This window comes from Chenopodium album, chromosome 15 (assembly GCF_948465745.1).
Source record: "Chenopodium album chromosome 15, dcCheAlbu1.1, whole genome shotgun sequence".
NCBI lineage: Eukaryota > Viridiplantae > Streptophyta > Magnoliopsida > Caryophyllales > Amaranthaceae > Chenopodium > Chenopodium album.
Genome location: NC_137848.1, coordinates 11,334,182 through 11,351,424, shown reverse-complemented (window position 1 = coordinate 11,351,424; position 17,243 = coordinate 11,334,182). Strand labels below are relative to the sequence as shown.

Below are 17,243 nucleotides of genomic sequence, written 5' to 3'. Positions count from 1 at the left end.
TCATATCTCAAAATCAACAATTTAGATAACCACATATTCTAATGATCCTCAAATCACTACTGTTCAAAATTTCAAATGGTAACAGCTTCAAAAACGTGAACATGAACAGTCAACAACAGCAATGAAAAAGTATGACTACATCTCACAATCACAAAATTCACAATCATACACACCCACGTTCAACTTTCACACTTTTTCTCTCTCCTATAAAATCAATCTCCATTTTCAACCCAAATTAAGCTTTTTCATTATTACCCACATTCAGAAACTTCCAGAAAAGAAAACAGAGCAACAATGGCGGAAGTAGAAGAAGTGAGCAACAAACAAGTAATCTTAAGAGACTATGTTGTTGAGTTTCCCAAAGAATCAGACATAGAGTTCAAAACTTCCAAGATTAACCTTAAACTTCCAGAAGATTCTAATGGGATTCTTGTTAAGAATCTCTACTTGTCTTGTGATCCTTACATGAGGAGTCGTATGACTAACCGTGATCGCGCTTCCTATGTTGATTCTTTCGTACCTGGATCGGTATAATTCATTTTGATTAATACCCTTTTCGATTTTCTTAATGATTAATGTTTTTGTTTTTGCTGTGATTAGTTTTATAATTGTTGATTAATCATCTGATTATTTTGTTGTTTAGTGATGTTGATATGTGCTTTAGAGTTTATGAGTTGATTTCTTATCTTAAATTATGTGCTAAGGTAATGTGCTTTTAAACTGTAATTTAAGGAAGAAGACAGAGTAGAAATAAAAGTGCTACTTACTTATTTGAGTGTATGCAATTTGATTATATTGTATGCTTAATTGGTGTTGGTTTATTGTCTAGAATATTTTGTTGGTAAATTTCATTCATTGGATTCATAATTGAAGTGCTAAATAGGCATTTGGAGTCTTAAAATCATTAAATCAAATTATGTAGACAATTTTTCTATGTTACTCGAACACTTCATTTCACCTCACGTACCGGTGTCGGACCCTCGACACTCGGACACTTTATTTTTAGTTCAAAATCATGGAATTTTTTCACAAAATAGCTGAGTCGGACGCTTGGACACGTACCCATGTTGGACATGGATACCCGAGTCCAAGTAACATAGCAATTTGTTATTCTCTCCATTCCATATAATACTTAGTATTTCATTTTACACGGCTTTTAAGATTTGCACTAGTGTGTGGCTCGGATGATGCTCCGGGTTGCTAGATAGTAAGACTTGTTGGTTTCGAGTTTAAGTCTTGTTATAAACATTTTTTTAGTTGTCAAAATTAATCATTAAATAAGGGAAACAAATAGTATAATCAAACACAAATTAACTTATCTAAATTAACTATAATTTTGTTGGATAAAAAAAATTAATAAATGGCTAAGATGGTAAGACTTTTAACTTAATACTTGTTGGTCTTGAGTTCAAGTATTATTATAAGCATTTTTTAGATGCAAAAGTTGACCTGTGAAAGTGACATGTCATTATATAACTGACATGTCGAACTTAAAAAAAGTTGACACGTGGAACATATTCTATTTTAGGAACGCTTTTTAATATATAAGTATAGATGTGACTAGATTTTATCGTATTAATTAGGCAAAATTGGTATAAACCATCTTTTTTGACCAACTTTTTTGAAAAAAAAAACCATATTTTATTTATTATTATTATTTTTTTTTTACTAAATCACCTTTTTAAGTACCTAAATTTTTTATTGCACCACCCCTATTTCAAATTTTGACGAAAAATTTAGGAAAATTTGTTAAAAACCATCTTATAAAAACCAAATTTTGTTGAAAACCATCTTATAAATTTTTTTGTCAAAACACACCTATTTTAAAAAAAAATTTGTTGAATCCCACCACTTTTCGGATCTCGACTATTGATTGACATTTCCGGCATTAATTAGCATGTGCAACTCACGTGACCCACTTAACCCTAATTTTCAATTATTTTTCCCCCCTTTTCCCTCCATTCATTCCCCCTTAGTCACTTACATTTCCGTGCAATTGTATAAAAGACTATAAAAACCAAATTATGATGAAGAGGAGTGACAAAGAGGGGAATGAATAGAGGGAAAAGGGGGGGGGGGGTAAAAAAAAAGTGGAGTTAAGTGGGTCATGTGAGGTGCACGTGTTAGTCAACGCCGGAAATGTAAGTAATTAATCGGAACCCGGTGAAATGGTGGGACTTAACAAAAAAATTTGTAAAATAGGTGTGCCTTGACAAAAAATTTTTAAAATAGGTGTGTTTTGACAAAAAAAAAATTTATAAGATGGTTTTCAACAAAATTTGGTTTTTATAAGATGGTTTTCAACAAATTTTCCAAAAATTTGACTGAGAAGTCAAAAGAGCCCACAACTTATGTTTTTCCCTCTTAAATCATTTATTTTTCCACTTCCAAAAACATTCAACCCTTTCCTCTATATAAATGCATGACTAAATTGAGTAAAGCTCTAAAAAACCAAACCTAATTTTGCTGCAAAAATTAAATTGTAGTCTTTATTTGTTTATTCTCAAACCCTAAATTGAGGTAATTGAATTGTATGGTTGAGATGGAAGGGAAGGTTTTGCTGTGGTTGATGATTTGGAAGTGGATGGTTGAGATGCAATCCGTTAGATTTGAAATAGGGGTAGTGCAATAAAAAAAACTTAAGTACTTAAAAAAAAAAAAAAAAAAAAAACTGCTTTTTTCAAAAAAGATGGTTTATACCAATTTTTCCTATTAATTAATGAGAGGAAATTTTGATTTTTACCACCTTCCAATAACGACTTTGTCGAATTTACCACCTCCATAAAAAAAAGATTTACTTTACCACCTCATAAAAAAATAAAACATCAGTTTTACCACCAATCACCTCCAACTAACGGATTCCGTCCATAAATCCGTTAGTGGGCCTACTTTGCACACGTGTCGCTATATTATTGGGTAAGTTTTTAAAAAAATTAAAAAAAAAAACCAAAAAAAATTAAAAACAAAAAAAAAAAATTAAAAATAAAAAAAAAAATTAAATCCGGCAGCCCCACCTCCCCTACCCAATTCCGGCAGCCCCACCTCCCCTACCCAATTCCGGCCACCATCTCCGATTCCGACCACCCCCTCCCTCTCCCTCCCCGTTTCCGACCAGCCCTTCCCTCTCCCTCCTCGATTCGGACCACCCCATCCCTCTCCCCCTCCCCGATTCCGACCACCCCTTCCCTCTCCCTCCCTGATTCCGACCACCCCTTCCCCCTCCCTCCCCGATTCGGACCACCCCATCCCTCTCCCTCCCCGATTCCGACCAGCCCTTCCCTCTCCCTCCCCGATTCGGACCACCCCATCCCTCTCCCTCCCCGTTTCCGACCAGCCCCTCCCTTCCCCTGCCCGTTTACGACCAGCCCCTCCCTTCCCCTAGCCACCACATAACAGCTACGACCAACCCCACCACCATCCAAACCCAGACGCGAAACCACCGCGACCCGAAACCACCACCACCCAGACGCGAAACCCACACGAAATTCCGACCAACCGAGGTAGTTGATTTCGTTGCTGGTTGGTTGACATGGAAGATCGGGGAAGATGAAGAAGAAACGTTCAAAATGTGGGCCCTACTAACGGATTCATGGATGGAATCCGTTAGTTGGTGGTAAAATCGATTTTTTGGAAATTTTGGTGGTGGTAAAGTAAATCTTTTTTTTATGGAGGTGGTAAATTCGACAAAGTCGTTATTGGAAGGTGGTAAAAATCAAAATTTTCTTAATGAGATTTATAAATACAGTTCAACCATAAAAATGGGAATAGGCACTATATCATGAGAGGGAAGGTACATACCTGGGTTAACGAAAAAGAAGCTTGCATGTTCCTTCCAAACCTTTCGAGGTGGAAAGAATTTGTAAATATATTAGCAGTCCTAATGAAGCAGAAGTTGATACTTGTGATTTCTGTTAACTAAGATGCGGAATATATGCAGCCCATCATCGGATATGGAGTGTCCAAAGTAGTGGATTCTCGGCATCCTAACTTCAAGGCAGGCGACCTTGTATGGGGATTTACTGGTTGGGAAGAATATAGTCTTGTTTCATCACCTCAGCTTTCCTTTAAAATCGAGCATACAGATGTGCCGCTTTCCTACTATACTGGGATTCTTGGTAAGCTTCGTTATTGATTCATCAATGTTGCAGCCTTCCAATCTCTTTATCACTTGATATGTTTGCCTTCTATCAATATGTAGGAATGCCTGGCATTACAGCCTATGCAGGCTTGTATGAGATTGGATCTGCTAAGAAGGGAGATCGTGTCTTTGTCTCCGCGGCATCTGGTGCTGTTGGGCAATTAGTTGGACAACTCGCAAAGTTAACTGGTTGCTATGTTGTGGGAAGTGCTGGTAGCAAAGAGAAGATGATTTTCTTATTGACAAACACATTTAAATGCTATTTTGATACCATTATATATCACATTTAAAAGGCGATGTTCATATAACTTTGCAATAAAAAGCTCTGTTTCTGATTTTGAAATTATCTGGTTCTACCTTGCTCTCATAACTTCCTGCCATGTTAGGTTGATTTATTGAAAAACAAATTTGGATTCGATGAAGCCTTCAATTACAAAGAAGAGGAAGACTTGGATGCAACCTTGAAAAGGTGAGTATGTATGATGCATTAGGCCAAATATTTAACATTGTGCAAAACTGAATGTCTAAATGACCATTGCCAGTAATGCTAGTGGAACATCCATAATAATACTAACTGATATTTTGGAGATCTTGCTTTGTTTAGGTTCTTTCCGGAAGGCATTGACATTTATTTTGAGAATGTTGGAGGGAAGATGCTTGACGCGGTTCTGTTGAACATGAGACCTCATGGCCGAATCCCAGTCTGTGGGTTGATCTCACAGTACAATCTCCAACAACCTGAGGGAGTTTACAATTTATCTAATATTATAGCTAAACGCATTCGTATGGAAGGATTTATAGCTTTCGATCATTATCATCTTTACCCTAAATACTTGGAAATGATCCTGCCATACATCAGGGAAGGCAAGGTTTCATATGTTGAAGATGTTGCTGAAGGACTAGAGAATGCTCCTTCTGCCTTGATTGGGATCTTCTCTGGCCGTAATGTTGGGAAGCAACTCGTCGTTGTGGCTCGTGAGTAACGGTAAATGAGCCATGAGTATCTCGTGTTGAGCATGGTGATGTCTATGGAGTAGAATTGGGTACTTTCTACTCTTGAAAGACGGTTGTTTATTGGGTATTTAGATGTGTACTGAGCTTATTCATGTACTTTTCCATTTTGCATTTCTTTTGTTACCTGAATAATTGTGTGTGTGCGTGTTTTGGTTTGACTTTGCATGTCATTGTACATCCTTATTCCTTAACAATAGTACAAATGTATAAAATTCTTGGAATTCTTAGTGAGACAAATCAAACAATACTTTAATTACCGTTTTTTTTTTCCATAGTGCCTCCATCTCTATTTGGCTAACACAATTTCCTTATACTCTATAAAGATACACCAATTTAATTTACGCACTTATCTTGATCAAAATTGTCAACTGAATAAAAACGGGATAAATATATTATGAATACGGTAATTTTACAAATCTCAAATTGTGAAATGTTACAAAATTTCAACATAAAACATCAAAATGAAACAGAAGATAAAACTTTTTTAATAGGTTCAACCTAACCCGCCTATTTAATACACATCAAGAAGTAACCTATTTCGGTAACGAAGTAGGCTGGACCATTTTGAAGGATAAACCAGTACCCTCAAGTTTTTCATGCATGAGATTATTCATCCTTTCTACCATTAAAGGTGTTAGATGATGGGTCCAATCCCCAACTTCCCCCTTCCTAAAATAGCTAATTTTCTCAAAGTACTTGTTAATCACCCCACTTTTGTTACCCTCTAATTCTCTTAGATTGTTTATACTACACATCTCTATTATATCTTCTATTACACCTTCACTTTCTTCTTTTAAAGAAAATGGTACACCTACAAACTCAGCCAACCTCTTCACATGAAATTTCGGATCCTCCTTCAAATCCTCATACTTGAAAAATAACACCTTATCAGGTCGCTCTAAACTCTGCTTCCAATATCCAAACTCTGCTTCCAATATCCAACCACGTGTTCAAAAAACGGCCCATGTGGCATCCTCCCAGCATAAAAATCCTCAAAATAGTCCTCCATACTAAAATAAAAATCTTCACCTTCCATCTTTTTCATCATTTTTATAGAGAAGTAATACAACGAAACGAGCGTGTCCAAGGGATTCCGACCAATGTACAAAACCCGACACCCCAAAGTCGTTATACTCTCAGGAAGAGAAGTGTAGGGCAAGTGGGTGTGGAAAAGCCTCGGGGAAGGAAGCTCATCAAGATGTTGAGGCCGAGGATACTCGAAAGCATTGCCATAAACATCAACCTCTAACCGATACACAAGCTCATGTGGATGATATTTGAGCAAAGGGGTTTGATCATAAGGGTAACGAAAACGATTAACAACGGAAAAGAGTAACGATTTTAACCAAGTGGTGCCGGTTTTAGGGAAGCTAGCTATGATAATATCGGTGTTTCGAGGTTGAAAGTGTCGTTGAAACATAAGGGTGCACTTAAGGTAGTTTTTTATATTAGGATGCCAAAAACCTTGATAGTTTACTAGTTCAAGTTTGTTACTCATTATTGTTACCTTAGGAAGGTTTTGCATAAGTTGTTCAACTTCTTGTTCACTCACTACTTCTTGTATTTCCTCCTTCCCTTTATCTTCATTCATTTTGATAGGTTTTTGGTTTGATTTATGAAAAAAGGAGGATTTTTTAACAAAGTTTTGTAATATATAGCAACAGCATAAAGTTAGTGTATTATTATTGTAGAATTAGTAACCATATATACAACTAGAGTTTGTTCCACATGTCCAAAAGGTGGGTATGCCGACATATTGCATCTTTAATTAGGTGTATAGTTTTGTAATGCTCCAACTGTCAATTAAGTGGAGTTGATGAGTGTAACACCGAGCATGGAGGGCATGGTTATTACTCCGTATTATCGATCATTAATATAATATTTAATAAGTTAAATTGTTAGATTAATAGATCTGCTTAGGTGTTCATTCACATAACACTCCTCCAAGTATTGTTCGGTTAAATTAGAATACCACCTTGCACCTTCAATATTTTAACGAGCTAAAAACTAAATTAGTTTAGCATATTAGCCTATACACACATTAAAGCATTGTTTTTGTTAGGAAAAACCTTTTTAAAATTTTGTGGCAAGTAGAAATTATATTGTAAATTTTTTTTGTTCAAGACAACCAAGATTTACATTCCGACATTGACTTGGTCATTTCCGACGTTGACCCCCCATGTGCAGGTCACATGACTTTTTTTTTTTTTTTACTATTCCCACGCTTTTTCTTTTAATTTCGCCCCTATTTCCCTCTAACCTCTATTGTTATTAATATTCCCCCTTTTCTTTTAATTTCCCCCCTCTTCTCTCTCATCTCTTACTAGCTAGGTTGTTCTCTTATTGAAGATCTTTCAACCATGGTAGTTTGAATTAATTGCAGTTATTGTTTTTGGCAATTAATTTCGACCAAGGATGGTAGGATACACTTACATTAATCTATAATTGTTACCAGTTCATCAATTATGCAGGCATTTGAAAATTAGGGTTTTTCCCCTTTTAAATTTGCGCTAACAACATCTATTTATCTCAATTATGTAGCATCCATGGCTTCATTAAAGTATATGGGTTTATGTATAACTTTGCAATTGGTCGCCCTTAGCTTCTTAGAACATGAGGCAACTCCTTTCCTTCTTCCTTCCTTGCTTTGTTCTTACCCATGGCAGAGCAATTGCAGCAAAATTTCAGAAAGTATACCCAGAAAAGGAAATAGACATCATTTAAATACAATAAATTAACTAAACTTACTGTTTAGGGTGGTTGTAAATTATTTTCACTTCATATCTTCATTGATTAATTTGCGAGTTTAGGGTGACGTACGCCATGGCAGAGAATAGCTTGAAGATGATTTATTACCTCATTTTTTAAGAGAGGAGAGATCGAGAAGATGGGGTATAATTAGAAGAAACGGGGGAAGATTAAATACAATAGAGGTTAGAGGGAAATTAGGGGAAAAATTAGAAGAAAAGGGGTGAGATTAGTAAAAAAAAAGGTCATGTGACCTGCACATGGGAGGTCAATGTCGGAATGTGAGCCTTAGTTGTTTTGAACAAAAAAATTTATAATCTGGTTTCTAGTTGCCAAAAAAATTGCTTTAAAAGATTTTTCCTAACTAAATTTCCTAATAATAAACATAACTTGGGCTTTCACGATACTTTTGAATTTAAAGCACTAATAAATTAAATACTCTCCCAATTTGATCATTCATTTTTATATTTTGTGTTCTATTGTTCCCCTTAATTTTTTATGTTTCTTTTATTAAATACATAACATTTCATTCTATCTCATCTACTTTCTCATAAAAATATGTGTTTGTTAAATTTCAGAGTTTAAGGAGGAAGAAAAGAGAAGAGAGAAAGTGTAGCCATTGAAGTTGAGCTTACATCTGCTTGTACTAGTACTACATTAGCTAACTAACATTTCTTGCATTAATGAAACCAAGTAACAAATACTTTACATCTAATATATTGTAATCTCCAACAGTGTTAGTTTACTGTTACTTTTAAATTTACTGATCAATTTTTAAAATATTTTAATTGTTTAGGCAATTTATGTTGCGTCTCCCAAGGCTCCACTTAGAGGTGCTATGCACATACGTCAGCACAAAGGTCCGTTAGACATGGTAAAAATTGATTTGATAGGACATGAGAAGCAAGTTGGTAGGTCATGGGTCGTACATTGACATTATTTTTTAAATTTGATACAAGCTTAACACAAGCATGACAAGCCTCTTGCTTATTTTTTACCAATTTAATATGAAGTAAAAGTATTTAAAAGTATTAAGGCCATTTAGCACGACATGACATATGGGTAGGGTCATCCATAGACTTCAATTTGAAAGATCGCCACGAGCCTCACACGACAGGAAAATATCAAATGGGTATTGCAAAACATTTTAGATATTGCAAAACGGACGGAAGTATAAGTTTTACAGAAACACTAATATAATATCAAATGGATATTTTAGCGAGAGGAGTCATCAATGACGCAGAGTCGAGACTATGAAAATATCAGCTAGTGGAGTTGGCATTATCAAATTCAATTGTAGCCAACAAAAATACAAAGGTGAAAGAAGTTTCCACGGATAATATAATCAAAGCATGCGAAGGCAATTTGACATAATCAAGAAATTAAATCATAATAAATTTGTATATCAATACCTCATATATTTCAATATCCTAATCAGCTTCAATCAATTCAATTCAGTTCAGCTCCTAATTTCCTTTTCTTATAAAATATTCAGTTCAGTTCAGTTCATCTCCAATCAGTTCAATTCAGTTCAGCTTCAATCAATTCGGTTCAATAAATGTGAATAGACCCTTAACCAAATTATTAGAGGTAGATGTATTCAAGGGTAATTTTTTAGTTCATTTGATTTTTTTTTTTTTTTTTTTTTTTTTGCTCATTTTACTAGTTTAAAGTTTTAAACCGAGCAAATATAAAATTAAATGAGCAGAAAATATTCTAGGTGCACCTTGCATCCAGGTGAATATGCATGTATATGTTTTTTTAAAAAAAGTTGGGTCATTGTCATTTTTGTATACCCGTATATTAAAAACAGAATTAGTTTGAATACCTTTTTAAATTACTTTAAGAAGAATTAGTTTGAACTAGCTAATACATGATCAAAATTCAAAATACAGGTACTAAACTGCTAAACATGGTCCATATTTTTGGCCTGTCATGCATGTATAAATAAATCAAAGGTGGAAAGACCTCTTGTCCAAAACAAGAAATTATGGAGGAAGAAAATCATGAAGCAAGAAATAAGCAAGTAATATTGAAGAATTATGTAATCAAACGTTTTCCAAAAGAATCAGACATGGAAGTGAAAACTAGTAAGATTGAGCTTAAACTTACAGAATCTTGTTCTACCAATGATATTCTTGTGAAGAATCTCTACATCTCTTGTGATCCTTACATTCGAAATCTTATTAACGATGACAACAACATGCCTGCTGCCCATAGGACTCTTGTTGGATCGGTAACGTTTCACCATCTGTCATCACTTACTATTGTTTTTCTTATTACCTTTCGAGTTTTTCTATTTTCTCGAATTTTAATATTATTGCTAGATGATCGATGCATGGTATAGGGATCAACTCGTTATAGCGTGACATATTTACTTTAATTTGTATCGATCTCGTGACATATTTTTGTAACTCGTAAAAATATTTCGAGTAATAATTTGTTTTTAAAACACATGTTGTAGCCATTGACTGGATACGGAGTGGCCAAAGTATTGGAATCCAAGAGTGGCCAAAGTATTGGAATCCAAGCACAACAACTACAAGAAAGGAGATCTAGTATGGGGAATTACAAGATGTTTCAAAAATACTTATAGAGGTGTTGTCGTGTTTGAAATGCCTATAAATACCCTACTCACACCACTTAGATCTAAAGGTACGAAATGTTTATTACAAAGAGTTTTACTATTTGCTTTATATTCATATTGAACTACTACCTCTGTTTCTTATTATGTGCAACAAAGGAATATTTTATGTCTCATCACAAACAATACCCTTTTGTTGAATTGCACATAATAATAAACGGAGATAGTATATCAAAGTGGGTTTCCTTGAACCAACCTAAGGATAGATAACATATTTTACTTTGCAAGCATTTAGTACTAGATAAGAAACTATTACCAATGGCCCTAAACACTTTCCCTAAACTAATGCCTAGAATACTTACCCCAACTAAGGGCTTGTTTGGTTCATCTTATTTTTACCTATCTGAACTTGTCTGATCTAATCTGATTTGGCCAAACTTTGACCTTAAATATACGATAATGTATATGGAAAAAATATATCAATTGAAGTCTTGTTAGATTTATAATAATATGTATTTTATTAATATGTGATTTTCATAATTTTTTTCATTACGAAATTAAAGATATTTAGCGATAAAAAACTGCACATAAAACGATGATCTGATTTGAACTTATTTTTTTTTAATCTGATTTGAACTTATTTTTTCTGAAATACTCCCTTCATTTTTAAATACTTGCTTCATTTCTCCATGCTCTATTTCTCTATAAAATATGATTTAAGTAATAAAATGCATGGAGTTTTAGGAGAAATTGAAGAAAGTAATAAAATAAGGAGATAGTGGGGTAGATGGAAGAATAAAAAATTGTAAAAAGTAAAAGTAGTTGAGAGAATTGGAGAGAGAATATAAAATTAATAAAATATAATTTAAGTTGAATCCAGTAGTTGAGAGAAATGAATTAAATATTGTAAAAGATTTCCAAATAAGGAAATGGAGCAAGTATTTAAAAACGGCCGCAAAAGAAAAGTATAGCAAGTATTTAAAAACGGAGGGAGTAAATAAAAATAAGGTGAACTAAACAAGGCCTAAGGGCCTGTTCTCATTGACTGAATTGAGCAGAACTGGACTTATTGGAGTTAGACTGAACTGAACAGAACTGAACTGAACAGAATTGAATATTTTATAACAGAAGGAAATTAAGATAAGAATTGAACTGAATTGAACTTATTAGAGCTGAACTAAACTGAACTGAAAATAAGCCGAAGAGAACAGACCCTAAGTCTCCATCTCTAATCACCCCAAATTAAACAAATAAAACTTTTGCAAATTTTTGAATAAAAGTTATAAAACTTCCAATCTCTCCGATCCTTCATTTGAAACACAAACCAAACTTACCATGGTATAAGCTCTACGGATAATTTTATAATGGCTACACAAATTTTGTAGCCACTGTACTTTTTAAATCATGGTCGTACACCTATCAATATTAAATCAACATCATTCATTTAGTTGACTTAGACAAAAATATTCTATTTTTAAAAAACTAGGCTTTATTCCCTTCCTCTCTACAATCTACACTACTTGATCATCATACAAATCCATCACAAACCATGAATTCATTGTTTTCAAAGAATCAAATTAAAGTTCATACACAACAGATCAGAGATCAGAACTTCAGCGCAAAGTTCCATCATTAATCATCTCTTTTATCTGTACCATTGTATATCGTTTTTGCTACTCCCGTATTTGATTACATAAATAGAAATCCAAATTTATTATACATTTATACTATGTATATGGATATTATTTCCCAATCTCTTATTGAAAGGTTTGTTGGAAAACAATTGTGAAAATCAGAACATCTATGTCAATGGAGAAGGAGTTATTTTTTGTTAAAAGCAGTTTTTGATAACATTGTTTTTTGCCTTGAATTTTAAAAAAATAAAAAGTCAAATAAATGAATGGATAAGATATCCTCCTAAAAAATAAAGAGTCTAGATTAAAAACTAATATAGTTGCCACAATTTTTATGTAGTCATTGAATAATCATAAGTTCTACTTGGTATTATTTTACGAGCCAGACCCAGTTAATAACCGATATCAACAAAAATATGTTAATATCACCAATTTTTCTCTCTCCTCCCCTCACATTACCAATTTTTCTTTCTCTCTCCTCCATTCCCATGGCCACTACTTCCTTCTCTCTCCTTCATTCCCATGCCCAAGGTCGACAACATTTGCAGATCTAAAGCGGCCGGCCGGCCAAAAAAACGACACCCTAGTAGCAATTTATGAAAATTGGGGCCATACAAACCCTTTAGGGAAAGGAATTTGCTCGTACTAGTGGTGTTGCGGCGGTCGAATGTTGGTGCTCGGTCGACTGGTGGTGTTGGAGAGTGTGTGGTGGTCGACTGGTGAAGTCGTGCGATGGTCGGCTGGGGTCGATAGGTGAACGAAAAGGCCGTGTGGTGGTCGGCTGGGGTCGATTGGTGAAGGTAAAGGTGGTGCGGTGGTCGGCTAGTGAAGCTAAAAGTGGTGCTATAGGAGGTAGTAGAGGTAGCACGGTGGTGATTGAGGGGAGAGAAAGGGGGTGTGGTTGCTAAAATTACAAAATTACCCTTGGTGCAATAGCTAAATTTACAAAATTAGCCTTGATATTAACAAGTTTTGTTAATATCTGATATCAACTTGTATTTTCTCATTCTTTTACAAGTGCATGCCTAGAGATCAATGTATGGATATTCGAAACGTGTCGATTTACAATTCCTCTTAATGTGTTTTGTACATGTAATAAATCATCACAGACGTACTATGTACTTCATACTAGTTATGAGAATATTACTAATAATTTCATGTGAAAAAATATAGGGATGCCTGGTATGACAGCCTATGCAGGGTTTTATGAAGTGGGATCACCAAAAAAGGGAGATCGCGTATTCATCTCAGCAGCATCTGGTGCTGTTGGTCAACTTGTTGGCCAATTTGCTAAGTTAGCTGGTTGCTATGTTGTTGGAACTGCTAGCACCAAACAAAAGGTTCATCTTTTAAAGAATGATTTAGGCTTTGATGAGGCTTTCAATTACGAGGAAGAAAAAGATTTGGATGCTGCATTAAAGAGGTTACCATACATAAAGATCATGCGATTCAATTCATTTATCTTAGAATTTAAAATTACCATCATAATAGATCTTTTCTTGTTGATTCAGTTTTTTACTAAAGAAAAAAAAAAAAAGTTAAATACAAAGAGTGATGCTAAATGTTATGTTACATTTCCTCTTTCCATGATGATTGATAGAGTATCCCCAAATTTGTCACCTATCTAAAAAAAATGGAATAACGATTTGGATAAAGTTAAAATTTAAAAAAAAATAAAGTAAGAATTTGTATTCCTTGATTGTAATTATCAGTCACACGTAGAGGTTGAGGTGATCGAGTAGTAATATTGTTTTTCACCTAATTCTCTGTGGTCAAGGGATCAAATCTCATGGGCTCATTTGAGATATTTTACTTATATTTCTTCTTAAGTGAGTCCTTTCTTTTTACCTTACAAAATTGAATTACTACCTCCGCTTCTTTTTAGTTGCAATAAAAGAATAAAAAATAATAATTCAAATGTACGTATAACATGTAATTAACGAACTTTGCTCTCTTCTAAAACCAATCAGGTATTTTCCTGAGGGTATAGATATCTACTACGAAAATGTTGGAGGCAAGATGCTTGACGCTGTCCTCCTTAACATGAGACTCCATGGTAGAATCGTCGTTTGCGGGATGATTTCACAATATAATCCAGAACAATCTGATGGTGTTCACAACTTGAGTGTGATCGTGAGTAAACGAATTCGAATGATTCGTAGTATCTGATTTCTATCACCTTTATCCCAAGTACCTTGAGATGATCCTTCCTCTAATCAAGGCAGGCAAGATTTCATATGTGGAAGACATTGCTGAAGGTCTAGAGGCTGCTCCTGGAGCTTTAATTGGTCTTTTCACTGGTCGTAATGTTGGGAAACAAGTTATTGCAGTTGCTCATGAGTGACTGACTATTAATTTCGGATGAAGGGAGTATGAACGATTTTTCCATGTCCTCTCATATTTGGAGGTGAGTAAAATTTACTCTGTACTATATATCTTAGAAAATATATTCTTCGTGCTAAATTGAAAAATATGTGTGTTTTCTTGGTGCCGCTTAGGTTGGTAAAAAATCATGTATCAATAAAAACAAGCCTTTAAATGTGAGGGATGTTGAAGGAAAATTGAGGTTAAAACAATGTCCATTTTTTTAGTATTGTAAATATGTAACATGGGAGGAATTCCGTCCTAAATCACAATTAATGAACCTTAGATATCTTTAATTATGCTTCGTATAACAATAACTATTGAGAAAATATTTGAGATTGTTAAAGTAATACTTTTGTTTCATAAAACTTGTAACACTTTGACCAAATCTCTCACACTTTTAGTCAATGATGAGTTGTAATTTTTTTTTTTAAACAAAGAAAGTATTATATATCTTGAGACAAATCTAAAAAGACCCTATATGATTTTTTTTGGAAAATTTGTTGGTAAAAACTTTTTAAATGCCTCATTTTGCAAGTAACAACCTATTGAAAGGATTTTTGTTTTAAAAAAAAAAAAAAAAAAAAAAAAAAAAACCTCCATGATTTGTTAGATGAAACCTCCCCTCCCTTTTCCGGCATTGACCAAGCGTTTCAGCATTGACCCCATTATTTTCTCTACTTACACCGAAGTAAGTTTATATTTGCACTCTCTCCTTTTATTTTTCCTCTTGTTCCCTTCAAAGTAAAATTCTAACACCAGTACATAGCAACTTAGAATTAATTACTCCGTCTCCATTTAGTATGTGTTTCGGTTTGAAATAATGGGACCTTCGGATAGGTCCTTTCTAGTGGGCTGAAGACTGAACTCGGTCCAAGTGCCGACAAGGCCGAGGATTTCCTGCACAGCAAACACGCGTAAACTGGCCTCGGGGGTTGTGCCGAGGAAGGCCCCTCCGATGTCGAATTCAGTACAGTGTTTAGAGAGAAAAAGCTATGTAAGAGTATTAATTGCTTGAGGCTTGAAGTGAAATGAATGTAGAGTGAGAATATTGATGGTTTTTATACCTTTACATAATAGGAGAAATGGGCTTAGGGCCAAGTGAGCTTGCCACGTTGACTGGATCCGTGAAGGACTTGGCAATAGGTCTAAGATGCACCCTTGTGCACCTATTTTAGATGCAACACCAGCCCACAAGCCCAATTTCAAACGCGCCCCATTAAAATAGCCCCCAAACCAAAATGAGCCCACCCAAAAACTGAACATATTTTTAAAATACAGCTCACTCAACCATCACTTTCAACAGCTATTATTTTTTAAATATAATTTTTTTAAAAAAAAAAACGTCACTCTTAAATTTAAATTTCTGAAATTTATTACTCCTCTCTATGATTTTCTCTCTCTAACAATCAAACACAATTCTCTCTCTCTCTTCAAAAACAACCATGAATATTTGAGATGAGATGAAAAATCAAATAGATTCTCCCAAAAAAAAGGCAATTTTATGTAAATTTCACTTAATTTTGTTTGAATTTATATGATTATCACTTAATTTTGTTTGAATATTGTTCGATACTCTACTGTTCGATATCTTTTATTGGAATTGTCAAAAAAATTAGTGAAAGCAAACGGATACCTTATGTTCACATTCTGAAATGCATATGTTCATATTTTGAATTCTTATGTTCATACTTTGAATACTTATGTTCACCTTCTGAAATGCATATGTTCATATTTTTTATGCAAATGTCCACTTTCTTAAATGCTTATGTTCATATTTTGAATCATTTTGTAAACTTTCTGAAATGCATATATTCACTTACTAAATCCATATGTTCATATTTTTTATATATATATGTTCACCTTTTGAAATGCTTAATTATGTCCATACGCATTCAAAAATGAACCAATGCATATGTTCATATTTTGAATGCATACGTCCATTTTCTAAAATGCATATGGTCGTATTTTTAATACTTATAATGCATATGTTTCATAATCATATTATTTTTTATTTCTTTAATATTTTATGTTCATAATTAAATTCCTTATATTCATAATAATATTTTATATGTTCATAATGTAAATATTCATAGTAAATATTTGTTGTTCATGAAATATTCTCATTAAGTCTGTTTATGCATATGTTCTCTTTCTTAAATGCATATGTTCATATTTTTTACGCATATGTTCACCTTTTAAATGCTTATATTCACTTTAAGGAAACCAATGCTTACGTTCATATTTTGAATTGTTATGTTTTCTTTCTGAAATGCATATGTTCATATTTTTTATGCCTATGTTCACAATCTGAAAAGCTAATGTTCACATTTAAGGGAACCTATGCATATATTCATATTTTGCATGATTACGTTCATTGATAAAAAAAATGCAGAAAATCAGATGAAATTCATACACAGATAAAGTTGATCGAAGCTAAAAAAATTCAATTCATATGAATTCAAAAAATCAGATAAACTTAATCAATCGAAATTAAGCACAATTCACCACATAATAAATTCAATTCGAAAATTGAATCAAAAAATTGAAACAAAAGTGAAAAATAAATTTTTTTTAAAAAAAAACAGAGGAGAGAGAAATTAAAGAAGGAAGGAGAAAAAATAGAGGAAAAGAAAATCATAATGGAATCTTTGATCGAAAGTTTTGATGAGAATTAGGAAAGAAAAGAGAAGAGGGAGAATTGGGAAGAAGGAAACCAAAAATTGTTGATCGAAAAGAGAAGAGAAAAAATTGGAAAGAA

At 33.8% G+C, this 17,243-nt stretch overlaps 1 protein-coding gene and 2 pseudogenes across 1 annotated transcript; 2 read left to right on the top strand and 1 right to left on the bottom strand.

The window, feature by feature from the left end:
- Positions 1-294: 294 nt before the first annotated feature.
- On the top strand, positions 295-5,204 carry LOC145581902 (2-alkenal reductase (NADP(+)-dependent)-like). The gene is made up of 5 exons (XM_081638937.1): positions 295-528; positions 3,938-4,115; positions 4,199-4,363; positions 4,523-4,607; positions 4,743-5,204. Exons 1-5 carry the CDS (start codon positions 295-297, stop codon positions 5,119-5,121), a joined length of 1,041 nt encoding a protein of 346 aa, XP_081495063.1. The 3' UTR covers positions 5,122-5,204.
- A 481-nt stretch (positions 5,205-5,685) lies between these two features.
- On the bottom strand, positions 5,686-6,773 carry LOC145580798 (flavonol sulfotransferase-like pseudogene; annotated as a pseudogene).
- Positions 6,774-9,875: 3,102 nt separating this feature from the next.
- Positions 9,876-14,462, top strand: LOC145581901 (2-alkenal reductase (NADP(+)-dependent)-like; annotated as a pseudogene).
- The last annotated feature ends 2,781 nt before the right edge of the window (positions 14,463-17,243 follow it).